The 19,219-nt window shown below is 50.6% G+C and overlaps 1 protein-coding gene across 2 annotated transcripts in view; it reads right to left on the bottom strand.

Moving 5' to 3' along the window:
• Positions 1 to 18,412, bottom strand: part of LOC130116828 (A disintegrin and metalloproteinase with thrombospondin motifs 2-like) — a 304,782-nt gene extending 286,370 nt beyond the window's left edge. For both annotated transcript variants that reach the window (XM_056284894.1, XM_056284895.1), the window contains exon 1: positions 18,272 to 18,412. In XM_056284894.1, coding sequence (XP_056140869.1) covers positions 18,272 to 18,362 — 91 coding nt within the window. In that variant the 5' untranslated portion in view covers positions 18,363 to 18,412. The remainder of the gene's footprint in view (positions 1 to 18,271) is intronic.
• Between the last annotated feature and the right edge of the window lie 807 nt (positions 18,413 to 19,219).

The following is a 19,219-nucleotide window of genomic DNA, read 5'->3' as shown; positions in this document are numbered from 1 at the left end:
GTGGCACAGCTGAGGAAGGAAGAGGGGGCTTTTAGTGACCAAGAGATTTACCGGCTCAAGAAAATTACAACAAAAGTCAAAGCACAATGATGATTAAGACAAAATTGATTCTCCTCATATTGTTTGTATGTGTTTTTCTTATTGTAGAGACAACTTCTTTCCTTCTCATGGCTGATTTGAAAATAGGGTCTTTAAATATAAATGGAGCAAGGAGTGATGTGAAAAGAGCTTCTCTTTTTTTCTTATTGGTAGAATTGAAGGGGTTGGAGGTGGTCTTTATTCAAGAAACTCACAGTGACACCATGAATGAAAGTGACTGGAAGAAGGAGCAGCCTGGGGAGGTCATCCTAAGCCACAAGTTAACTAACAGTGGTTTTGGTGGTGTGTTTTTCTCAAAGAGTTTTTGTCCCTGTTCTTCTGAGGTAGAAGAAATACTGTGTGGTCGTATTTTAAAAGTCACAGTACAATATGAAGGTGTGAAAATAATTTTTGTGAATGTTTAAGCCCCAGTTTCGGGCATTGAGAGAATGAGACTGTTGAACATCTTATGTGATGTAATTCACAATTGTACTGATTTTTATTTTGTTTCTGGGAAGAGATTTCAATTATACGGAAAATGCCAAACAAGACAGGAACCATCTAGAACCTCATCCCGCTTCATCTGCCAAACGTAAGCGGTTGATTGAAACCCATGACTAAAAGATGTTTGGAGAGGTTTTAACAGGAATGACAGGCAGTACACCTGGAGTCACTCCAAGGACAGTTTGTTATCTCTGGCCAGACTTGATCGTTTTTATTGTTTTAAACATAATTTTGGTATCTTTAAATCATGTCAAATAATTCCTATTGGTTTTTCAGACCATTGTTTTGTTCAGTGCTCATTTTTCATTCACAATGTTAAAGTACAGAGTGCATATTGGCATTTTAATACTGGTCTTTTACATGATAGATCTTTCAGAGGGGCTTTTGGATTTCTTTGGGCTTGACATAGAAAAAGTAAAACCACTTTTTCTTCAATACAGCAATGATGGGATATAGGAAAGAGCAAAAAAAAAAAAGATGTCAGCAGTATACTCGCAATGTCACTAAGCACATTACCAGATCTCTTAAAGAACTGGAGATTGAAGACGTAGAATTACAGTTTAGTGGATTCTACAGGAGATCAAGGGCATATTGAAGCCCTCAAAGCTAAAAAGGCTGCCTTAGCCAACCTGTTGGGTGCCACAGCACAGGGAGCTCTGGTCCGCTCACGTTTCATGAATCTGTCTCAAATGGATGCCCCGTAACAGTTTTTTTTTTTGGTTTGGAGCGAAGGAATGGTCAGAAGAAGATCATTCATTCGTTATGCTCTGAAGATGGAACCACGATAATGGGAACTCCTGAGATCCGCAGATATGCCACCTCCTTCTACGATGAACTCTTTAAAAGTGAATTTGTGGAGGATTCAGAGTTGGCTAGTTCTTTTTATGCTGGGCTTCCTCAGGTGGATGCTGGAACGCTGATACCAATGCGGTATTAGATGCAGAACTGTCTCAGAATAAGCTGTATACTGCTCTCATGAGCCTGGGAAATGGGAAAGCACCTGGCATTGATAGACTGCCCGATGATTTTATAAGTCCTTTTGGTCTGTGATCGGTAAAGATCTGCTGGAGGTGCTTCAGGACAGTTTGTGCAAGGGACAACTACCGCTGAGCTGTAGAAGGGCAGTTATCACTTTGCTGCCCAAAAAGGGAGATCTACAAGACCTGAGGAACTGGAGACCTGTATCTCTGCTGTGTGGTGACTATAAAATCCTCTAGAGTTTTAGCCTCTAGACTTAGAGAGGTGATGAGTAAGGCCATTCATATTGACCAGACTTACTGTGTGCCCGGCAGGTAAATAAGTGATAATATCATTCTCATTAGGCATGTTTTGGAAATCTCTGGCTCATTGGGTGTAGATACTGGTCTCATTTCCATAGACCAGGAAAAGGCTTTAGACCGGGTTGAACGCCAGTATCTGTGGCAGACGCTAAATGCTTTTGGGTTTCATAGCCAAGATCCAGGTACTGTACCGTGATATTGTGAGTATATTAAAAATTAATGGTGGTTTGGCTGCACCTTTTATTGTACAGAGGGGAGTACGTCAAGGATGCACACTTTCTGGGATGCTGTACTTATTGTGTTTAGAAATCACGTCAGGACACAGCGCTGTCGCTCGACACAACCTCTGCGTTGCATTGTTTATTTTGACTGACACAGCGTCACAGGCAGACCCGATCAAACAACCCAGAGCCCGCAGGCATCACCAATCGATCCCAGCACAATAGAACAGCGCCAAATCAAATGCAGCACTGTCGATGTGTGCAGACATAACGTCCCCCCCCCCCCCCGGCAGGATTTAACAATAACAGAACTACTGGGCATCACACATCAATCAAGGCGCAATAGAACGATGCTATCATTAACTAATTGCAGCACTGGTGATCCAGTGTGTAGACATAACACCCCCCCCCGGCAGGATTTCAAACATGAAAGGTTGACACAAAGTCCTCTAGGTGGCCAGGGCGTAAACGTGTGCAAACAGGTCGCGGGGCGGCCTGAGGCTGGGCAGGCCGAGGTGGGGAGGGAGATGGCAGGGGAAGCTGAGGCCCAGGAATGTCTGGGGCCCGTGTAGGAGCTGCATGAAGCCCCGGGGCGTCTCGCCATGCTGAGGGAATGGCTAAGGTTGTGTCACCAGCTGTGTGTGGCGGAGCTGACACCTTCCGTAGACGACTGGAGTGCCACCGAGTGCCACCGCTGAGGAGGTAGGTGGCTGGGCCCAGCTGACGGGTGACTTGGAGAGGAGAGGACCAGTATGAAGCCATTTTATTGTCCTTGTGGGGCCTGCGGACCCTGACCCAGTCTGACTCATTGATGTCTGGCACCCTGGTTCATTTTGACTGGTCAAACCGTTGCTTCATCCGCATCTGCCTGACGAGTGACTGAGGCTCTGAACCCAGAGGGAGGTGCCTGGGGTGTGGAGGGGCGGAGCCTGTCAAGGGGCATGCACAGTTCCCGGCCCAGCATGAGAGAGGCTGGGGAGACGCCTGTGGCCGAGTGCTGTGTGGCCCGATAGTGCAGCAGAGTGTGACGGATGGTCTGCGTGAAAGAGCACCCTTGGGCCATGTGTGCTCTGAGGCCGTTCTTCAGTGACTGGTGAAAACGTTCAACGCCGCCATTGGCCTGGGGGTGGTAATACGCAGTGCGTATATGACGGATGCCCTTGTTTTCGAGATAAGCAGTGAACTCAGCAGAGACCAGCTGAGGGCCGTTGTCAGTGGTGATGGTCTTTGGGAGGCCCCAGCAAGAGAAGAGAGAGTTCAGGAAGTTGATGATGACCTGTGAGGTCACAGTGCCGGAAGTGGTGAGTTCAGGCCATTTTGAGTGTAGATCGTAGGCGACCACCATGAAGCGTTTGTGGTGGGGAACTCCATGGATCTCACCACAGATGTCCAACTGCAGGTGTTCCCAGGGCTGAGAGGGCCAGGCGAGAGGTTGCAGGGGTGGGGGAGCCTGGTGGCCAGTCTTGCCTCTCACAAGGCAGGCAGAACAGTCCTTCACCAGAGCCTCAATATCTCTGTCTATCCCCGGCCACCACACCAGGTCTCGGCAGCGCTGTTTCAGTTTCACAATGCCCAGGTGGCCTTCATGAGCATCAGGGTGCGGACAGTGGCAGTGAACTGAAAAATTGACTGTAAGTATCAACATTCAGGAGAGACACACCTGCACCGGTGTCCAACAGCAGGGGGATGCACACATCATTAATGTTGACTGTGCATGATTTGAATGACACTGGCCCAGACCTCACCTTGTGAATGACGGTGGTTGAAGACTGGGGGGTGTGGCCCTCTGACCCAGCCGGGGAAGATCGACAGACGTTGGCAAAGTGATTGTGCTTACCGCAGCTACGGCATGTCTGGCCACGGGCAGGGCAGTTCTGAGCCCTTGAAACATGAGACCGAGACCCACAGTTACCACAGGACTGTTGAGGGCGGGGCCGAGAACGCCGTCGTTGCAGTTGCAGGACGTCCCCAGTGGAGTCGGCGCCCGCCTCGCTCTGGCTGGGTTGCGTCCCGGGGGGCAGCCGTGAGTAGAGGGAGGAGTCGTTGGCAGCTTGACTGGAGGTGGCCACTTGCTGTGTATTTAGCATAGCAGCACACTCAGCTGCTCCCTCAACCTGTAGTGCGATGGTAATTGCTCTGGACAGCAGCAGATCATCTTTTTCCAGCAGGAGAGTCTCACGCACCTTTGCGTTGTTGGTGTGTTCGATTAGCTGGTCGCGAACCATCTCGTCCTGAAGCGCGCCAAACTTGCATGAGCTAGCTAGCCCTCGCAAATTAGCTACGTACTGCTGCACAGACTCACCAGGCAGTTGGTGTCGCTGACGGAATATAAATCGCCGAAGGAGGGCACTCTGTGGAGCAGCGAAATGGGTGTTCAGAAGTCTCACAGCTTCGTCAAAGCTTGTGACGTTCCCCAGAGTCCCGAGCACACGATGACCCTCTGCTCCCAAGCAGTGTAGCAACAGAGCCGTCTTCCTAGCCTGGCTCACGTCGTCGAGCCCTGAGGCGATGATGTAATTTTCAAAACTATGTAGCCAGCGAGTCCATGGTACCGGAGGCTCGCCAGGTAACGCCAGGAAAGGGGCAGGTGGTGGGAGAGAGATATCAGCCATCCTCGTCGCCAATATTGTGTTTAGAAATCACGTCAGGACACAGCGCTGTCGCTCCACACAACCTCTGTGTTGCATTGTTTATTGAGACAGACACAGCATCACAGGTAGACCCGATCAAACAACCCAGAGCCCGCAGGCATCACCAATCGATCCCAGCACAATAGAACAGCACCAAATCAAATGCAGCACTGTCGATGTGTGCAGACATAACAGTATTCCCTGTTCATCGAGCCTTTTCTTCACAAACTCAGAAAAGAACTCTCAGGTGTTTTTTCCCAGGTTGCACTTCAGCTGTAAAAATCTCAGCATATGCAGATGATGTTATGGTAATGATTAACAGACATGGAGATATCGACATCTTGGAGGGGACTGTAGATCTTTTCAATAGTATTTCGCCTGCTAAGGTAAACTGGAAAAAAGTGAAGCTGTGATGGTTGGGAAATGGCCACGAGATAAATTAGTTCAACCAGGAGGGCTGACTTGGAAAAAGGAGGGATAAAGTACTTGGGAGTGTTTTTAGGTGAAGAATCTGTGTTAGAAAAGTACTGGGAGAATGCTTTAGAAAAAATAGAAGGCTGGCTTAAAAAGTGGAAGTGGCTCTTGCCAAGCATGTCTTACAGAGGGAGGACACTTGTAATCAACAATCTAGTGTCTTCCTCATTGTGGCACAGATTAGTTTGTGTTGATCCCCCTTCAAATTTACTTTCATGAATCCAACCTGTTCTGGTTGATTTCTTTTGGGATAAATTGCATTGGATACCCCGGGCTGTTCTTTTTCTCCCAAAGGAGGAAGGAGGACAAGGACTTGTACATTAGGCCAGTAGAGGTGCTGCGTTTCGCCTTCAGTTTATCCAGATACTGCTTTATGGCCCAAAAGACTTGGTGTGGAGGCCACTGGCACGCACAGTTTTGCAGCAGTTTGGTGGTCTGGGACTGCACGACTCACTGTTCCTCATGGATCTAAAGACTCTGAAGTTCCAAACCTTGCCACCTTTCTACCGCGGAATTTTCAGTGTGGAAATTGATGGTGAAAGAGAGGACAATGCAAAGTGACTCCCTATACTAGTTGCTGAGGGAGCCTGTGGTACATGGAGGACATTTGGACACCCCCTGCTGGCCAGGTTCAGCAGTTACAGAAGTGTTCTGCAGAGCAGAGATTCTAACCCTTGAATCGGTGGTGAACACTGCTGTAACTGACTTGGACGATGCAGCTACTCTAGCAGCTGGTCTGGCACTGTGATCTGGGAGGATCATCAACAAGCTGCTTGACCACTGGAGACGCTGTCTGACGGGACATGAATCCATCCTGTTAAATGAATACAGCAATGGTTTGATCATGCCTCATACAGATGATTCTTTTCCTTGTTTAAGTATTTGCCCCAGTTTTGGTGACTGTTCAGGTTCTTTTTTAGACGAGAAAAGAAGTACTTTCCTACATTTAGCAGAGGTAAAAGGCAAATTACTGTATGGAATGATGGTTAAATGTCTAAACAAGAGTAAACTAAGCAGCCGTGTTGACACACCTTGGCGAAGTCATCTGGGCTTGGGAGTGGATGTCAGACCTGCTTGGAGGGGTTTATACAAACCACCATTAACAAAGAAGGTTGCTGACTTACAGTGGAGACTCGTACATGGGATAGTAGCAGTTAATGCTTTTCTTTCCTTCATTAGTCAGGGTGTGAGTGATAAATGTCTTCACTTCAGGTGTTCAGTGTTTTCTGGGCTCATGGAGAGGTGTTTTTCAGTGTTGTCTGGAGTCATGGGGAGGTGTTCAGTGTTGTCTGGGCTCATGGGGAGGTGTTCAGTGTTATCTTGGCTCATGGTGAGGTGTTCAGTGTTGTCTGGAGTCATGGGGAGGTGTTGTCTGGAGTCATGGGGAGGTGTTGTCTGGAGTCATGGGGAGGTGTTCAGTGTTGTCTGGAGTCATGGGGAGGTGTTCAGTGTTGTCTGGAGTCATGGGGAGGTGTTGTCTGGAGTCATGGGGAGGTATTGGTTGGAGTCATGGGGAGGTGTTATATGGAGTCATGGGGAGGTATTGTCTGGAGTCATGGGGAGGTGATGTCTGGAGTCATGGGGAGGTGATGTCTGGAGTCATGGGGAGGTGTTGTTCAGTGTTATCTGGCCTCATGGGGAGGTGTTCAGTGTTGTCTGGAGTCAAGGGGAGGTGATGTCTGGAGTCATGGAGAGGTGTTGTCTGGGCTCATGGGGAGGTGTTCAGTGTTGTCTGGGCTCATGGGGAGGTGTTCAGTCTTTTCTGGAGTCATAGGGAGGTGTTCAGTCTTGTCTGGGCTCATGGGGAGGTGTTCAGTGTTGTCTGGAGTCATCGGGAGGTGTTCAGTGTTGTTTGGGCTCATGGGGAGGTGTTGTTCAGTGTTATCTCGCCTCATGGGGAGATGTTCAGTGTTGTCTGGAGTCATGGGGAGTTGTTCAGTGTTGTCTGGGCTCATGGGGAGGTGTTCAGTGTTGTCTGGAGTCATGGGGAGGAGTTCAGTGTTGTCTGGGCTCATGGGGAGGTGTTCAGTGTTGTCTGGGCTCATGGAGAGGTGTTTTTCAGTGTTGTCTGGAGTCATGGCGAGGTGTTCAGTGTTGTCTGGAGTCATGGGGAGGTGTTCAGTGTTGTCTGGAGTCATGGGGAGGTGAACAGTGTTGCCTGGAGTCATGGGGAGGTGCTCAGTGTTGTCTGGAGTCATTGGGAGGTGTTCAGTGTTGTCTGGGCTCACGGGGAGGAGTTCAGTATTGTCTGGAGTCAAGGGGAGGTGTTCAGTGTTTTCTGGGCTCACGGGGAGGTGTTCAGTGTTGTCTGGAGTCATGGGGAGGTGTTCAGTGTTGTCTGGAGTCATGGGGAGGTGCTCAGTGTTGTCTGGAGTCATTGGGAGGTGCTCAGTGTTGCCTGGAGTCATGGGGAGGTGTTCAGTGATGTCTGGACTCATTGGGAGATGTTCAGTGTTGTCTGGAGTCATGGGGAGGTATTCAGTGTTTTCTGGGCTCATGGGGAGGTGTTCAGTCTTGTCTGGGCTCATGGGGAGGTGTTCAGTGTTGTCTGGGCTCATGGGGAGGTGTTCAGTCTTTTCTGGAGTCATAGGGAGGTGATCAGTCTTGTCTGGGCTCATGGGGAGGTGTTCAGTGTTGTCTGGAGTCATCGGGAGGTGTTCAGTGTTGTTTGGGCTCATGGGGAGGTGTTGTTCAGTGTTATCTCGCCTCATGGGGAGATGTTCAGTGTTGTCTGGAGTCATGGGGAGTTGTTCAGTGTTGTCTGGGCTCATGGGGATGTGTTCAGTGTTGTCTGGAGTCATGGGGAGGTGTTCAGTGTTGTCTGGGCTCATGGGGAGTTGTTCAGTGTTGTCTGGGCTCATGGGGATGTGTTCAGTGTTGTCTGGGCTCATGGAGAGGTGTTTTTCAGTGTTGTCTGGAGTCATGGGGAGGTGTTCAGTGTTGTCTGGGCTGATGGGGAGGTGTTCAGTGTTATCTCGGCTCATGGCGAGATGTTCAGTGTTGTCTGGAGTCATGGGGAGGTGTTCAGTGTCGTCTGGGCTCATGGGAAGGTGAACAGTGTTGTCTGGAGTCATGGGGAGGTGTTCAGTGTTGTCTGGGCTCATGGGGAGGTGTTTAGTGTTGTCTGGAGTCATGGGGAGGTGTTCAGTGTTGTTTGGGCTCATGGGGAAGTGTCCAGTGTTGTTTGGACTGATGGCGAGGTGTTGTTCAGTGTTATCTGGGCTCATGAGGAGGTGTTCAGTGTTGTCTGGAGTCATGGGGAGGTGGTGTCTGGAGTCATGAGGAGGTTTTGTCTGGAGTCATGGGTAGGTGTTCCTTGTTATCTGTAATCATGCGGAGGTGTTGTATGGAGTCATGGGGAGGTGTTGTCGGGAGTCATGGGGAGGTGTTGTCTGGAGTCATGGGGAGGTGTTCGTTGTTATCTGTAGTCATGGGGAGGTTTTGTCTGGAGTCATGGGGAGGTGTCCAGTGTTATCTGGAGTCATAGGGAGGTGTTCTGTGTTGTCAGGAGTCATGGGGAGGTGTTCAGTGTTGTCTGGGCTCATGGGGAGGTGTTTAGTGTTGTCTGGAGTCATGGGGAGGTGTTCAGTGTTGTTTGGGCTCATGGGGAAGTGTCCAGTGTTGTCTGGGCTGATGGGGAGGTGTTGTTCAGTGTTATCTGGGCTCATGGGGAGGTGTTCAGTGTTGTCTGGAGTCATGGGGAGGTGTTGTCTGGAGTCATGGGGAGGTGTTCAGTGTTGTCTGGAGTCATGGGGAGGTGTTGTCTGGAGTCATGGGGAGGTGTTGTCTGGAGTCATGGGGAGGTGTTGTCGGGAGTCATGGGGAGGTGTTGTCTGGAGTCATGGGGAGGTGTTCCTTGTTATCTGTAGTCATGGGGAGGTTTTGTCTGGAGTCATGGGGAGGTGTTCAGTGTTATCTGGAGTCATGGGGAGGTGTTCAGTGTTGTCAGGAGTCATGGGGAGGTGTTGTCTGGAGTCATGGGGAGGTGTTCAGTGTTGTCTGGAGCCATGGGGAGGTGTTGTCTGGAGTCATGGGGAGGTGTTCAGTGTTGTCAGGAGTCATGGGGAGGTGTTGTCTGGATTCATGGGGAGGTGTTGCCTGGAGTCATGGGGAGGTGTTCAGTGTTGTCTGGAGTCATGGGGATTTGTTGTCTGGAGTCATGGGAAGGTGTTCAGTGTTGTCTGGAGTCATCGGGAGGTGTTTTCTGGAGTAACGGCGTGGTGTTCAGTGTTGTCTGGAGTCATGGGGAGGTGGTGTCTGGAGTCATGGGGAGGTGTTCAGTGTTGTCAGGAGTCATGGGGAGGTGTTCCTTGTTATCTGTAGTCATGGGGAGGTGTTGTCTAGAGTCATGGGGAGGTGTGGTCTGGAGTCATGGGGAGGTGTTCAGTGTTGTCTGGAGTCATGGGGAGATGGTGTCTGGAGTCATGGGGAGGTGTTCAGTGTTGTCAGGAGTCATGGGGAGGTGTTCCTTGTTATCTGTAGTCATGGGGAGGTGTTGTCTAGAGTCATGGGGAGGTGTTGTATGGAGTCATGGGGAGGTGTTCAGTGTTGTCTGGAGTCATGGGGAGGTGTTGTCTGGAGTCATGGGGAGGTGTTCAGTGTTATCTGTAGTCATGGGGAGGTGTTGTCTGGAGTCATGGGGAGGTGTTCCTTGTTATCTGTAGTCATGGGGAGGTGTTGTCTGGAGTCATGGGGAGGTGTTCCTTGTTATCTGTAGTCATGGGGAGGTGTTGTCTGGAGTCATGGGGAGGTGTTCAGTGTTGTCTCGAGTCATGGGGAGGTGTTCAGTGTTGTCTGGAGTCATGGGGAGGTGTTGTCTGGAGTCATGGAGAGGTATTGGCTGGAGTCATGGGGAGGTGTAATATGGAGTCATGGGGAGGTATTGTCTGGAGTCATGGGGAGGTGTTATATGGAGTCATGGGGAGGTGATGTCTGGAGTCATGGGGAGGTGATGTCTGGAGTCATGGGGAGGTGTTATATGGAGTCATGGGGAGGTGATGTCTGGAGTCATGGGGAGGTGATGTCTGGAGTCATGGGGAGGTGTTATATGGAGTCATGGGGAGGTGATGTCTGGAGTCATGGGGAGGTGTTATATGGAGTCATGGGGAGGTGATGTCTGGAGTCATGGGGAGGTGATGTCCGGAGTCATGGGGAGGTGTTATATGGAGTCATGGGGAGGTGATGTCTGGAGTCATGGGGAGGTGATGTCTGGAGTCATGGGGAGGTGTTATATGGAGTCATGGGGAGGTGTTATATGGAGTCATGGGGAGGTGATGTCTGGAGTCATGGGGAGGTGATGTCTGGAGTCATGGGGAGGTGATGTCTGGAGTCATGGGGAGGTGTTATATGGAGTCATGGGGAGGTGATGTCTGGAGTCATAGGGAGGTGATGTCTGGAGTCATGGGGAGGTGTTATATGGAGTCATGGGGAGGTGATGTCTGGAGTCATGGGGGGTGTTATGGGGAGTCATGGGGAGGTGATGTCTGGAGTCATGGGGGGGTCTTATGGGGAGTCATGGGGAGGTGATGTGATGTATTGGGAGTATTTATTGGTATGCTGGTGGTTTGAGTGGATTGTATATTTTTAAAATAAAAATTACTTTTTAAAAATAAAAAAATCTCTCCCTCTCTGTCTCCGTTGCTCTCTGTGTCTGTCTGTCTCTGTATCTCTGTCTCTCTCTCTGTGTCTGTCTGTCTGTCTGTCTCTGTCTGTCTGTCTGTCTCTGTCTGTCTCTCTGTCTCTCTGTCTGTCTCTCTGTCTCTCTGTCTGTCTCTCTGTCTCTGTGTCTGTCTGTCTGTGTCTGTCAGCCTGTCTCTGTCTCTGTCTCTGTCTCTCTGTCTCTGTGTCTGTCTCTCTCTGTCTGTCTGTCTGTGTCTGTCAGCCTGTCTCTGTCTCTGTCTGTCTCTGTCTCTCTGTCTCTGTCTCCGTCTGTCTCTCTGTGTCTGTCTCTGTCTGTCTCTATGTGTCTGTCTCTGTCTGTCTGTCTTTGTCTCTCTCTCTCTGTGTCTGTCTGTCTCTGTCAGTCTGTCTCTGTCTGTGTCTCTCTGTTTTTGTTTGTCTCTCTGTCTGTTTTTGTGTCTCTCTGTCTCTGTCTGTGTCTCTCTGTCTCTGTCGGTCTCTCTCTGTCTCTGTCTGTGTCTCTCTGTCTGTTTCTGTGTGTCTCTCCGTCTCTGTCTGTGTCTCTGTGTCTCTGTCTGTGTCTCTCTCTGTCTCTGTCTGTGTCTCTCTGTCTCTGTCTGTGTCTCTCTGTCTGTTTTTGTGTCTCTCTGTCTCTGTCGGTGTCTCTGTGTCTCTCTGTCTCTGTCTGTCTCTGTCTGTGTCTCTCTGTCTGTTTTTGTGTCTCTCTCTGTCTCTGTCTGTGTCTCTCTGTCTGTTTTTGTGTCTCTCTGTCTGTGTCTCTGTCTGTCTGTTTTCGTGTCTCTCTCTGTCTCTGTCTGTGTCTCTCTCTGTCTCTGGCTGTGTCTCTCTCTGTCTCTGTCTGTGTCTCTCTGTCTATTTTTGTGTCTCTCTGTCTGTGCCTCTGTCTGTGTCTCTCTGTCTCTTTTTGTGTCTCTCTCTGTCTCTGTCTGTGTCTCTGTGTCTCTGTCTCTCTGTCTGTTTTTGTGTCTCTCTCTGTCTCTGTCTGTCTGTGTCTGTCTCTGTCTGTCTCTGTCTGTGTCTCTCTCTGTCTGTCTCTGTCTGTCTCTGTCTGTGTCTCTCTGTCTGTTTTTGTGTCTCTCTCTGTCTCTGTCTGTGTCTCTGTCTGTCTCTGTCTGTCTCTGTCTGTCTGTGTCTGTGTCTCTCTCTGTCTCTGTCTGTCTCTGGCTGTGTCTCTCTGTCTGTTTTAGTGTCTCTCTCTGTCTCTGTCTGTGTCTCTCTCTGTCTCTGTCTGTGTCTCTCTGTCTGTTTTTGTGTCTCTCTATGTCTCTGTCGGTGTCTCTGTCTGTCTGTGTCTCTGTCTGTGTCTCTCTTTCTGTTTTTGTGTGTCTCTCTGTCTCTGTCTGTGTCTCTGTGTCTCTGTCTGTGTCTCTCTCTGTCTCTGTCTGTGTCTCTGTGTGTTTTTGTGTCTCTCTGTCTGTTTGTGTGTCTCTCTGTCTCTGTCGGTGTCTCTGTGTCTCTCTGTCTCTGTCTGTGTCTGTGTCTCTGTGTCTCTGTGTCTCTCTGTGATCCAGTCTTTGTGATGAAATATGATCATAATGTGGGATTCCTTCACATTCCTGAGAAACAAAGATTTATGGAAAGATGATGGAAGACCACAGAGAATGTTCCCTCTCTCTCTCTCTCTCTCTCTCTCTCTCTCTCTCTCTCTCTCTCTCTCTCTCTCTCTCTCTCTCTCTCTCTCTCTCTGTCTCTGTCTCTCCCTCTCTCTGTCTCTCTGTCTCTCCCTCTTACTGTCTCTCTGTCTCTCCCTCTCCCTGTCTCTGTCTCTCTCTCTCTGTCTCTCCCTCTCTCTGTCTCTCCCTCTCTCTGTCTCTGTCTCTCCCTCTCTCTGTCTCTGTCTCTCCCTCTTACTGTCTCTCTCTCTGTCTCTCCCTCTCTCTGTCTCTCTCTGTCTGTCTGTCTCTCCCTCTCTCTGTCTCTCCCTCTCTCTGTCTCTGTGTCTGTCTCTGTCTTTGTGTTTATAAAAATGTTAAGAGCTCATTAAAAGTAGATTTGTGCTCCTTTAAATGGGTGGAGGATGGTGGAAATGTTGGCAGTGTGTGGTGTAGTAAAGATGTGCGTTGCTGTGTTGAGGATGGTGAGCTGATATTGGGGAGTGTCCTGAGATCTTGGGGAGTGTCCTGAGACCTTGGGGAGTGTCCTGAGATCTTGGGGAGTGTTCTGAGACCTTGGGGAGTGTCCTGAGATCTTGGGGAGTGTTCTGAGGTCTTGGGGAGTGTCCTGAGATCTTGGAGAGTGTCCTGAGGTCTTGGAGAGTGTCCTGAGATCTTGGAGAGTGTCCTGAGGTCTTGGGGAGTGTCCTGAGGTCTTGGGGAGTGTCCTGAGGTCTTGGAGAGTGTCCTGAGGTCTTGGGGAGTGTCCTGAGATCTCGGGGAGTGTCCTGAGGTCTCGGAGAGTGTCCTGAGATCTCGGGGAGTGTCCTGAGGTCTTGGAGAGTGTCATGAGGTCTTGGGGAGTGTCCTGAGGTCTTGGGGAGTGTCCTGAGATCTTGGGGAGTGTCCTGAGATCTTGGGGAGTGTCCTGAGGTCTTGGGGAGTGTCCTGAGATCTTGGGGAGTGTCCTGAGGTCTTGGGGAGTGTCCTGAGGTCTTGGGGAGTGTCCTGAGGTCTTGGAGAGTGTCCTGAGGTCTTGGGGAGTGTCCTGAGGTCTTGGAGAGTGTCCTGAGGTCTTGGGGAGTGTCCTGAGATCTTGGGGAGTGTCCTGAGGTCTCGGAGAGTGTCCTGAGATCTTGGGGAGTGTCCTGAGGTCTTGGCGAGTGTCCTGAGGTCTTGGGGAGTGTCCTGAGGTCTTGGGGAGTGTCCTGAGATCTTGGGGAGTGTCCTGAGGTCTTGGGGAGTGTCCTGAGGTCTTGGAGAGTGTCCTGAGGTCTTAGGGAGTGTCCTGAGATCTTGGGGAGTGTCCTGAGGTCTCGGAGAGTGTCCTGAGATCTTGGGGAGTGTCCTGAGGTCTTGGCGAGTGTCCTGAGGTCTTGGGGAGTGTCCTGAGGTCTTGGGGAGTGTCCTGAGATCTTGGGGAGTGTCCTGAGGTCTTGGAGAGTGTCCTGAGGTCTTGGGGAGTGTCCTGAGATCTTGGGGAGTGTCCTGAGGTCTTGGGGAGTGTCCTGAGGTCTTGGGGAGTGTCCTGAGGTCTTGGGGAGTGTCCTGAGGTCTTGGAGAGTGTCCTGAGGTCTTGGGGAGTGTCCTGAGGTCTTGGAGAGTATCCTGAGGTCTTGGGGAGTGTCCTGAGATCTTGGGGAGTGTCCTGAGGTCTCGGAGAGTGTCCTGAGATCTTGGGGAGTGTCCTGAGGTCTTGGCGAGTGTCCTGAGGTCTTGGGGAGTGTCCTGAGGTCTTGGGGAGTGTCCTGAGGTCTTGGAGAGTGTCCTGAGGTCTTGGGGAGTGTCCTGAGGTCTTGGGGAGTGTCCTGAGGTCTTGGAGAGTGTCCTGAGGTCTTGGAGAGTGTCCTGAGGTCTTGGGGATTGTCCTGAGATGATTTACATCCTGTCAGTCTTGTGTTACTGACCATGTTGCTCTTTGAGTTGCAACTCTTTTGTCATTTTTATCAAAGTGTTGTTGAAAGTCAAAGTCTCTCTCTTCCCCCTCTCGCTGTCTCTCTCTGTCTCTCTCTGTCTCTGTCTCTGTCTCTCTCTCAAGTCCTGCTCTTTCTTTCGCCTCTGTATTTTCTTCTTTTGTGTGTCCTTCTCTCTCGTGTGTCCTGCGTGTCTTCTCTCTCATGTGTCCTGCGTGTCTTCTCTCTCGTGTGTCCTGCGTGTCTTCTCTCTCGTGTGTCCTTCGTGTCCTTTCCTCTCGTGTGTCCTTCGTGTCCTTTCCTCTCGTGTGTCCTGCGTGTCTTCTCTCTCGTGTGTCCTTCGTGTCCTTCTCTCTCGTGTGTCCTTCGTGTCCTTTCCTCTCGTGTGTCCTGCGTGTCTTCTCTCTCGTGTGTCCTTCGTGTCCTTCTCTCTCGTGTGTCCTGCGTGTCTTCTCTCTCGTGTGTCCTTCGTGTCCTTCTCTCTCGTGTGTCTTCTCTCTCGTGTGTCCTGCGTGTCCTTCTCTCTCGTGTGTCCTGCGTGTCTTCTCTCTCGTGTGTCCTGCGTGTCTTCTCTCTCGTGTGTCCTTCATGTCTCTCTCTCTCGTGTGTCTTCTCTCTCGTGTGTCCTTCGTGTCCTTCTCTCTCGTGTGTCCTGCGTGTCCTTCTCTCTCGTGTGTCCTGCGTGTCCTTCTCTCTCGTGTGTCCTTCGTGTCCTTCTCTCTCGTGTGTCCTGCGTGTCTTCTCTCTCGTGTGTCCTGCGTGTCCTTCTCTCTCGTGTGTCTTCTCTCTCGTGTGTCCTGCGTGTCTTCTCTCTCGTGTGTCCTTCGTGTCCTTCTCTCTCGTGTGTCCTGCGTGTCTTCTCTCTCGTGTGTCCTTCGTGTCCTTCTCTCTCGTGTGTCCTTCGTGTCCTTCTCTCTCGTGTGTCCTTCGTGTCCTTCTCTCTCGTGTGTCCTGCGTGTCCTTCTCTCTCGTGTGTCCTGGGTGTCTTCTCTCTCGTGTGTCCTGCGTGTCTTCTCTCTCGTGTGTCCTGGGTGTCCTTCTCTCTCGTGTGTCTTCTCTCTCGTGTGTCCTGCGTGTCTTCTCTCTCGTGTGTCCTGGGTGTCTTCTCTCTCGTGTGTCCTTCGTGTCCTTCTCTCTCGTGTGTCTTCTCTCTCGTGTGTCCTGGGTGTCTTCTCTCTCGTGTGTCCTGCGTGTCCTTCTCTCTCGTGTGTCCTGGGTGTCTTCTCTCTCGTGTGTCCTGTGTGTCTTCTCTCTCGTGTGTCCTGCGTGTCCTTCTCTCTCGTGTGTCCTGGGTGTCTTCTCTCTCGTGTGTCTTCTCTCTCGTGTGTCCTGCGTGTCTTCTCTCTCGTGTGTCTTCTCTCTCGTGTGTCCTGGGTGTCCTTCTCTCTCGTGTGTCTTCTCTCTCGTGTGTCCTGCGTGTCTTCTCTCTCGTGTGTCCTGGGTGTCTTCTCTCTCGTGTGTCCTGCGTGTCTTCTCTCTCGTGTGTCCTGCGTGTCCTTCTCTCTCGTGTGTCCTGTGTGTCTTCTCTCTCGTGTGTCCTGGGTGTCTTCTCTCTCGTGTGTCCTTCGTGTCCTTCTCTCTCGTGTGTCCTGCGTGTCCTTCTCTCTCGTGTGTCCTGGGTGTCTTCTCTCTCGTGTGTCCTGCGTGTCCTTCTCTCTCGTGTGTCCTGGGTGTCTTCTCTCTCGTGTGTCCTGCGTGTCTTCTCTCTCGTGTGTCCTGGGTGTCTTCTCTCTCGTGTGTCCTGCGTGTCTTCTCTCTCGTGTGTCTTCTCTCTCGTGTGTCCTGGGTGTCTTCTCTCTCGTGTGTCTTCTCTCTCGTGTGTCCTGCGTGTCTTCTCTCTCGTGTGTCTTCTCTCTCGTGTGTCCTGGGTGTCTTCTCTCTCGTGTGTCCTGCGTGTCCTTCTCTCTCGTGTGTCCTGGGTGTCTTCTCTCTCGTGTGTCCTGCGTGTCCTTCTCTCTCGTGTGTCCTGCGTGTCCTTCTCTCTCGTGTGTCCTGGGTGTCTTCTCTCTCGTGTGTCCTGCGTGTCCTTCTCTCTCGTGTGTCCTGGGTGTCTTCTCTCTCGTGTGTCCTGCGTGTCTTCTCTCTCGTGTGTCCTGCGTGTCCTTCTCTCTCGTGTGTCCTGGGTGTCTTCTCTCTCGTGTGTCCTTCGTGTCCTTCTCTCTCGTGTGTCCTGGGTGTCTTCTCTCTCGTGTGTCCTGCGTGTCTTCTCTCTCGTGTGTCCTGCGTGTCTTCTCTCTCGTGTGTCCTGTGTGTCTTCTCTCTCGTGTGTCCTGGGTGTCTTCTCTCTCGTGTGTCCTGCGTGTCCTTCTCTCTCGTGTGTCCTGGGTGTCTTCTCTCTCGTGTGTCCTGCGTGTCCTTCTCTCTCGTGTGTCCTGGGTGTCTTCTCTCTCGTGTGTCCTTCGTGTCCTTCTCTCTCGTGTGTCCTGCGTGTCTTCTCTCTCGTGTGTCCTGGGTGTCTTCTCTCTCGTGTGTCCTGCGTGTCTTCTCTCTCGTGTGTCCTGGGTGTCTTCTCTCTCGTGTGTCCTGCGTGTCCTTCTCTCTCGTGTGTCCTGGGTGTCTTCTCTCTCGTGTGTCATGCGGAGGAGGAGCGGAGGAGAGGAGGAGGAGGCGCTGAGGAGGAGGAGCGGTGGAGCAGGGCGGAGAAACGAAAAGCAAGAAAACAAAAACTGCGCCGCACGGATGAGGTGAAAAGTGTCCGCGTGCGCCTCTGAGCATTCTGACGTCACTTTGACAGGAAGCCACTTTCACTGGTCTGCTCATAAACCAGCTGTCCCGGACCAGACCGGGTTCACTAGACCTGCCCGTCCCACGTCCGCAACCAGCAGTAAAACCCGCAGCTCTTCCTTTGTCCTCTACATCACGCTCATCTTGACTTCGCCAGTTTCCGGCTGATCGGAACAGCCGAGCAGCACGAGCAGCGGAACAGCCGGTAAACAGTCAGTAAAGTCCGCGTGACGGAGCGTCATAAACCAAATAAAATGGCGTTTCATCCAAAAGAACAACAATACACAACTGACACCGACGGGCTGTTCAAACACACTGTCAGTACTAACTCAGTGTTCCTCACGCTTGAGATACACACACACACACACACACACACACACACACACACACACATATATATATATGTGTGTGTCTGTGTGTGTATCCAAAGGAGTTCCAGTTGCACTTGATTCAACTCCTTTGGATAAGCATGACGACCTGGATGAATGAGAACATTCACAGACATATGTATGTATGTATGTATGTATGTATGTATGTATGTACATATGTATGTACGTATGTATGTACATATGTATGTACGTATGTATGTACATATGTATGTACGTATGTATGTACGTATGCACGTACGTATGTATGTATGTATGCATACATACATGCATGCACGCACGCATGTATGTACGTATGTATGTACGTATCTATGCATGTACGTATGTATGCATGCATGCATGCATGTATGTACGTATGCATGTATGTATGCATGTATGTACGTATGCATGTATGTATGTATTATGTATCATGTATGTACGTATGCATGTATGTATGTATTATGTATCATGTATGTACGCGTGTATGCATGTATGTATGTATGTACGTATGCATGTATGTATGTATGTATATGTACGTATATAAAACCAGTAACCCAGGTAAGGAAATGCCCAAGTTCACTCAGGTCATCTGAACAGCGTTTACTGGGAGAAACGTTCCTGCCACTGACACCAGTATACATAGTATACATAGTATTCACAGTATTCACAGTATTCATCTTATTCACAGTATTCATAGTATTAGTAATAGTACTGTCAGTAGTAGTAGTACTGTCAGTAGTTGGGTCAGTGTCAACAGCAGGGTTATAGGAGTATTAGTAGCATGTCAGAAGTAACAGCAGTATAAGTACATGTGTAGTAGTAGTAGTAGTAGTAGTAGTAGTAGTATTACCTGTACTGTGTGTGATGTAGAGTCCGTTTAACACGCCGCTATGCAGAAGCACAAAACACAAAGTCCACAAGCGGAACCGGATTCCGTCCATTTCGCTCAGAGTACAAGACCGACTGAACGATTCAGCAGCCACGCGCTCCCTCCGGCCCTCGCCTCCTTCCACCCCCCCTAACCCCCCACCGCCCCTCACCCCCCCCCCCGCACCCCTCAACCCCCCGCCCCCAGATCCCGAGGATCTCCTCCTTCTGTTCCTCCCTTTCTATCTTTCTGCTCCACTCCCCCTGCGCTGTCTTCCTCTCTCTCTCCCTCCCTCCCTCCCTCTCTCTCTCTCGCCCCCCCCCCAACATAACACATCAGCAGCTCCCAGTGGCCAAGAGTAAAGGACTGTGGTTACGGTAGGTATTGTCTGTGTGTGTGTCTGTGTGTGTGTGTCTGTGTGTGTGTGTCTGTGTGTGTCTGTGTGTGTGTGTCTGTGTGTGTGTGTGTGTGTGTGTGGTGTAGATTGACTGTAGTTGGTTTATTTCTCTTATTTGTTCTTCTTCGTCTGATGATAAATCCCGTGGGTCGCCAGGTCACTCCTTCCATCAGCATGACGTGCAGATTATCAGCGCCCTCCAGAGGTTTGAGCCAGGTGTGCAGATTATCAGCGCCCTCCAGAGGTTTGAGCCAGGTGTGCAGATTATCAGCGCCCTCCAGAGGTTTGACACCTGATGTGCAGATTATCAGCGCCCTCCAGAGGTTTGACACCTGATGTGCAGATTATCAGCGCCCTCCACAGGTTTGACACCAGATGTGCAGATTATCAGCGCCCTCCAGAGGTTTGACACCTGATGTGCAGATTATCAGCGCCCTCCAGAGGTTTGACACCTGATGTGCAGATTATCAGCGCCCTCCACAGGTTTGACACCAGATGTGCAGATTATCAGCGCCCTCCAGAGGTTTGACACC

This window comes from Lampris incognitus, chromosome 8 (assembly GCF_029633865.1).
Source record: "Lampris incognitus isolate fLamInc1 chromosome 8, fLamInc1.hap2, whole genome shotgun sequence".
Taxonomy (NCBI): domain Eukaryota; kingdom Metazoa; phylum Chordata; class Actinopteri; order Lampriformes; family Lampridae; genus Lampris; species Lampris incognitus.
Note: the sequence above shows the minus strand (reverse complement) of the source record. Positions and strands in the feature narration are given on the sequence as shown.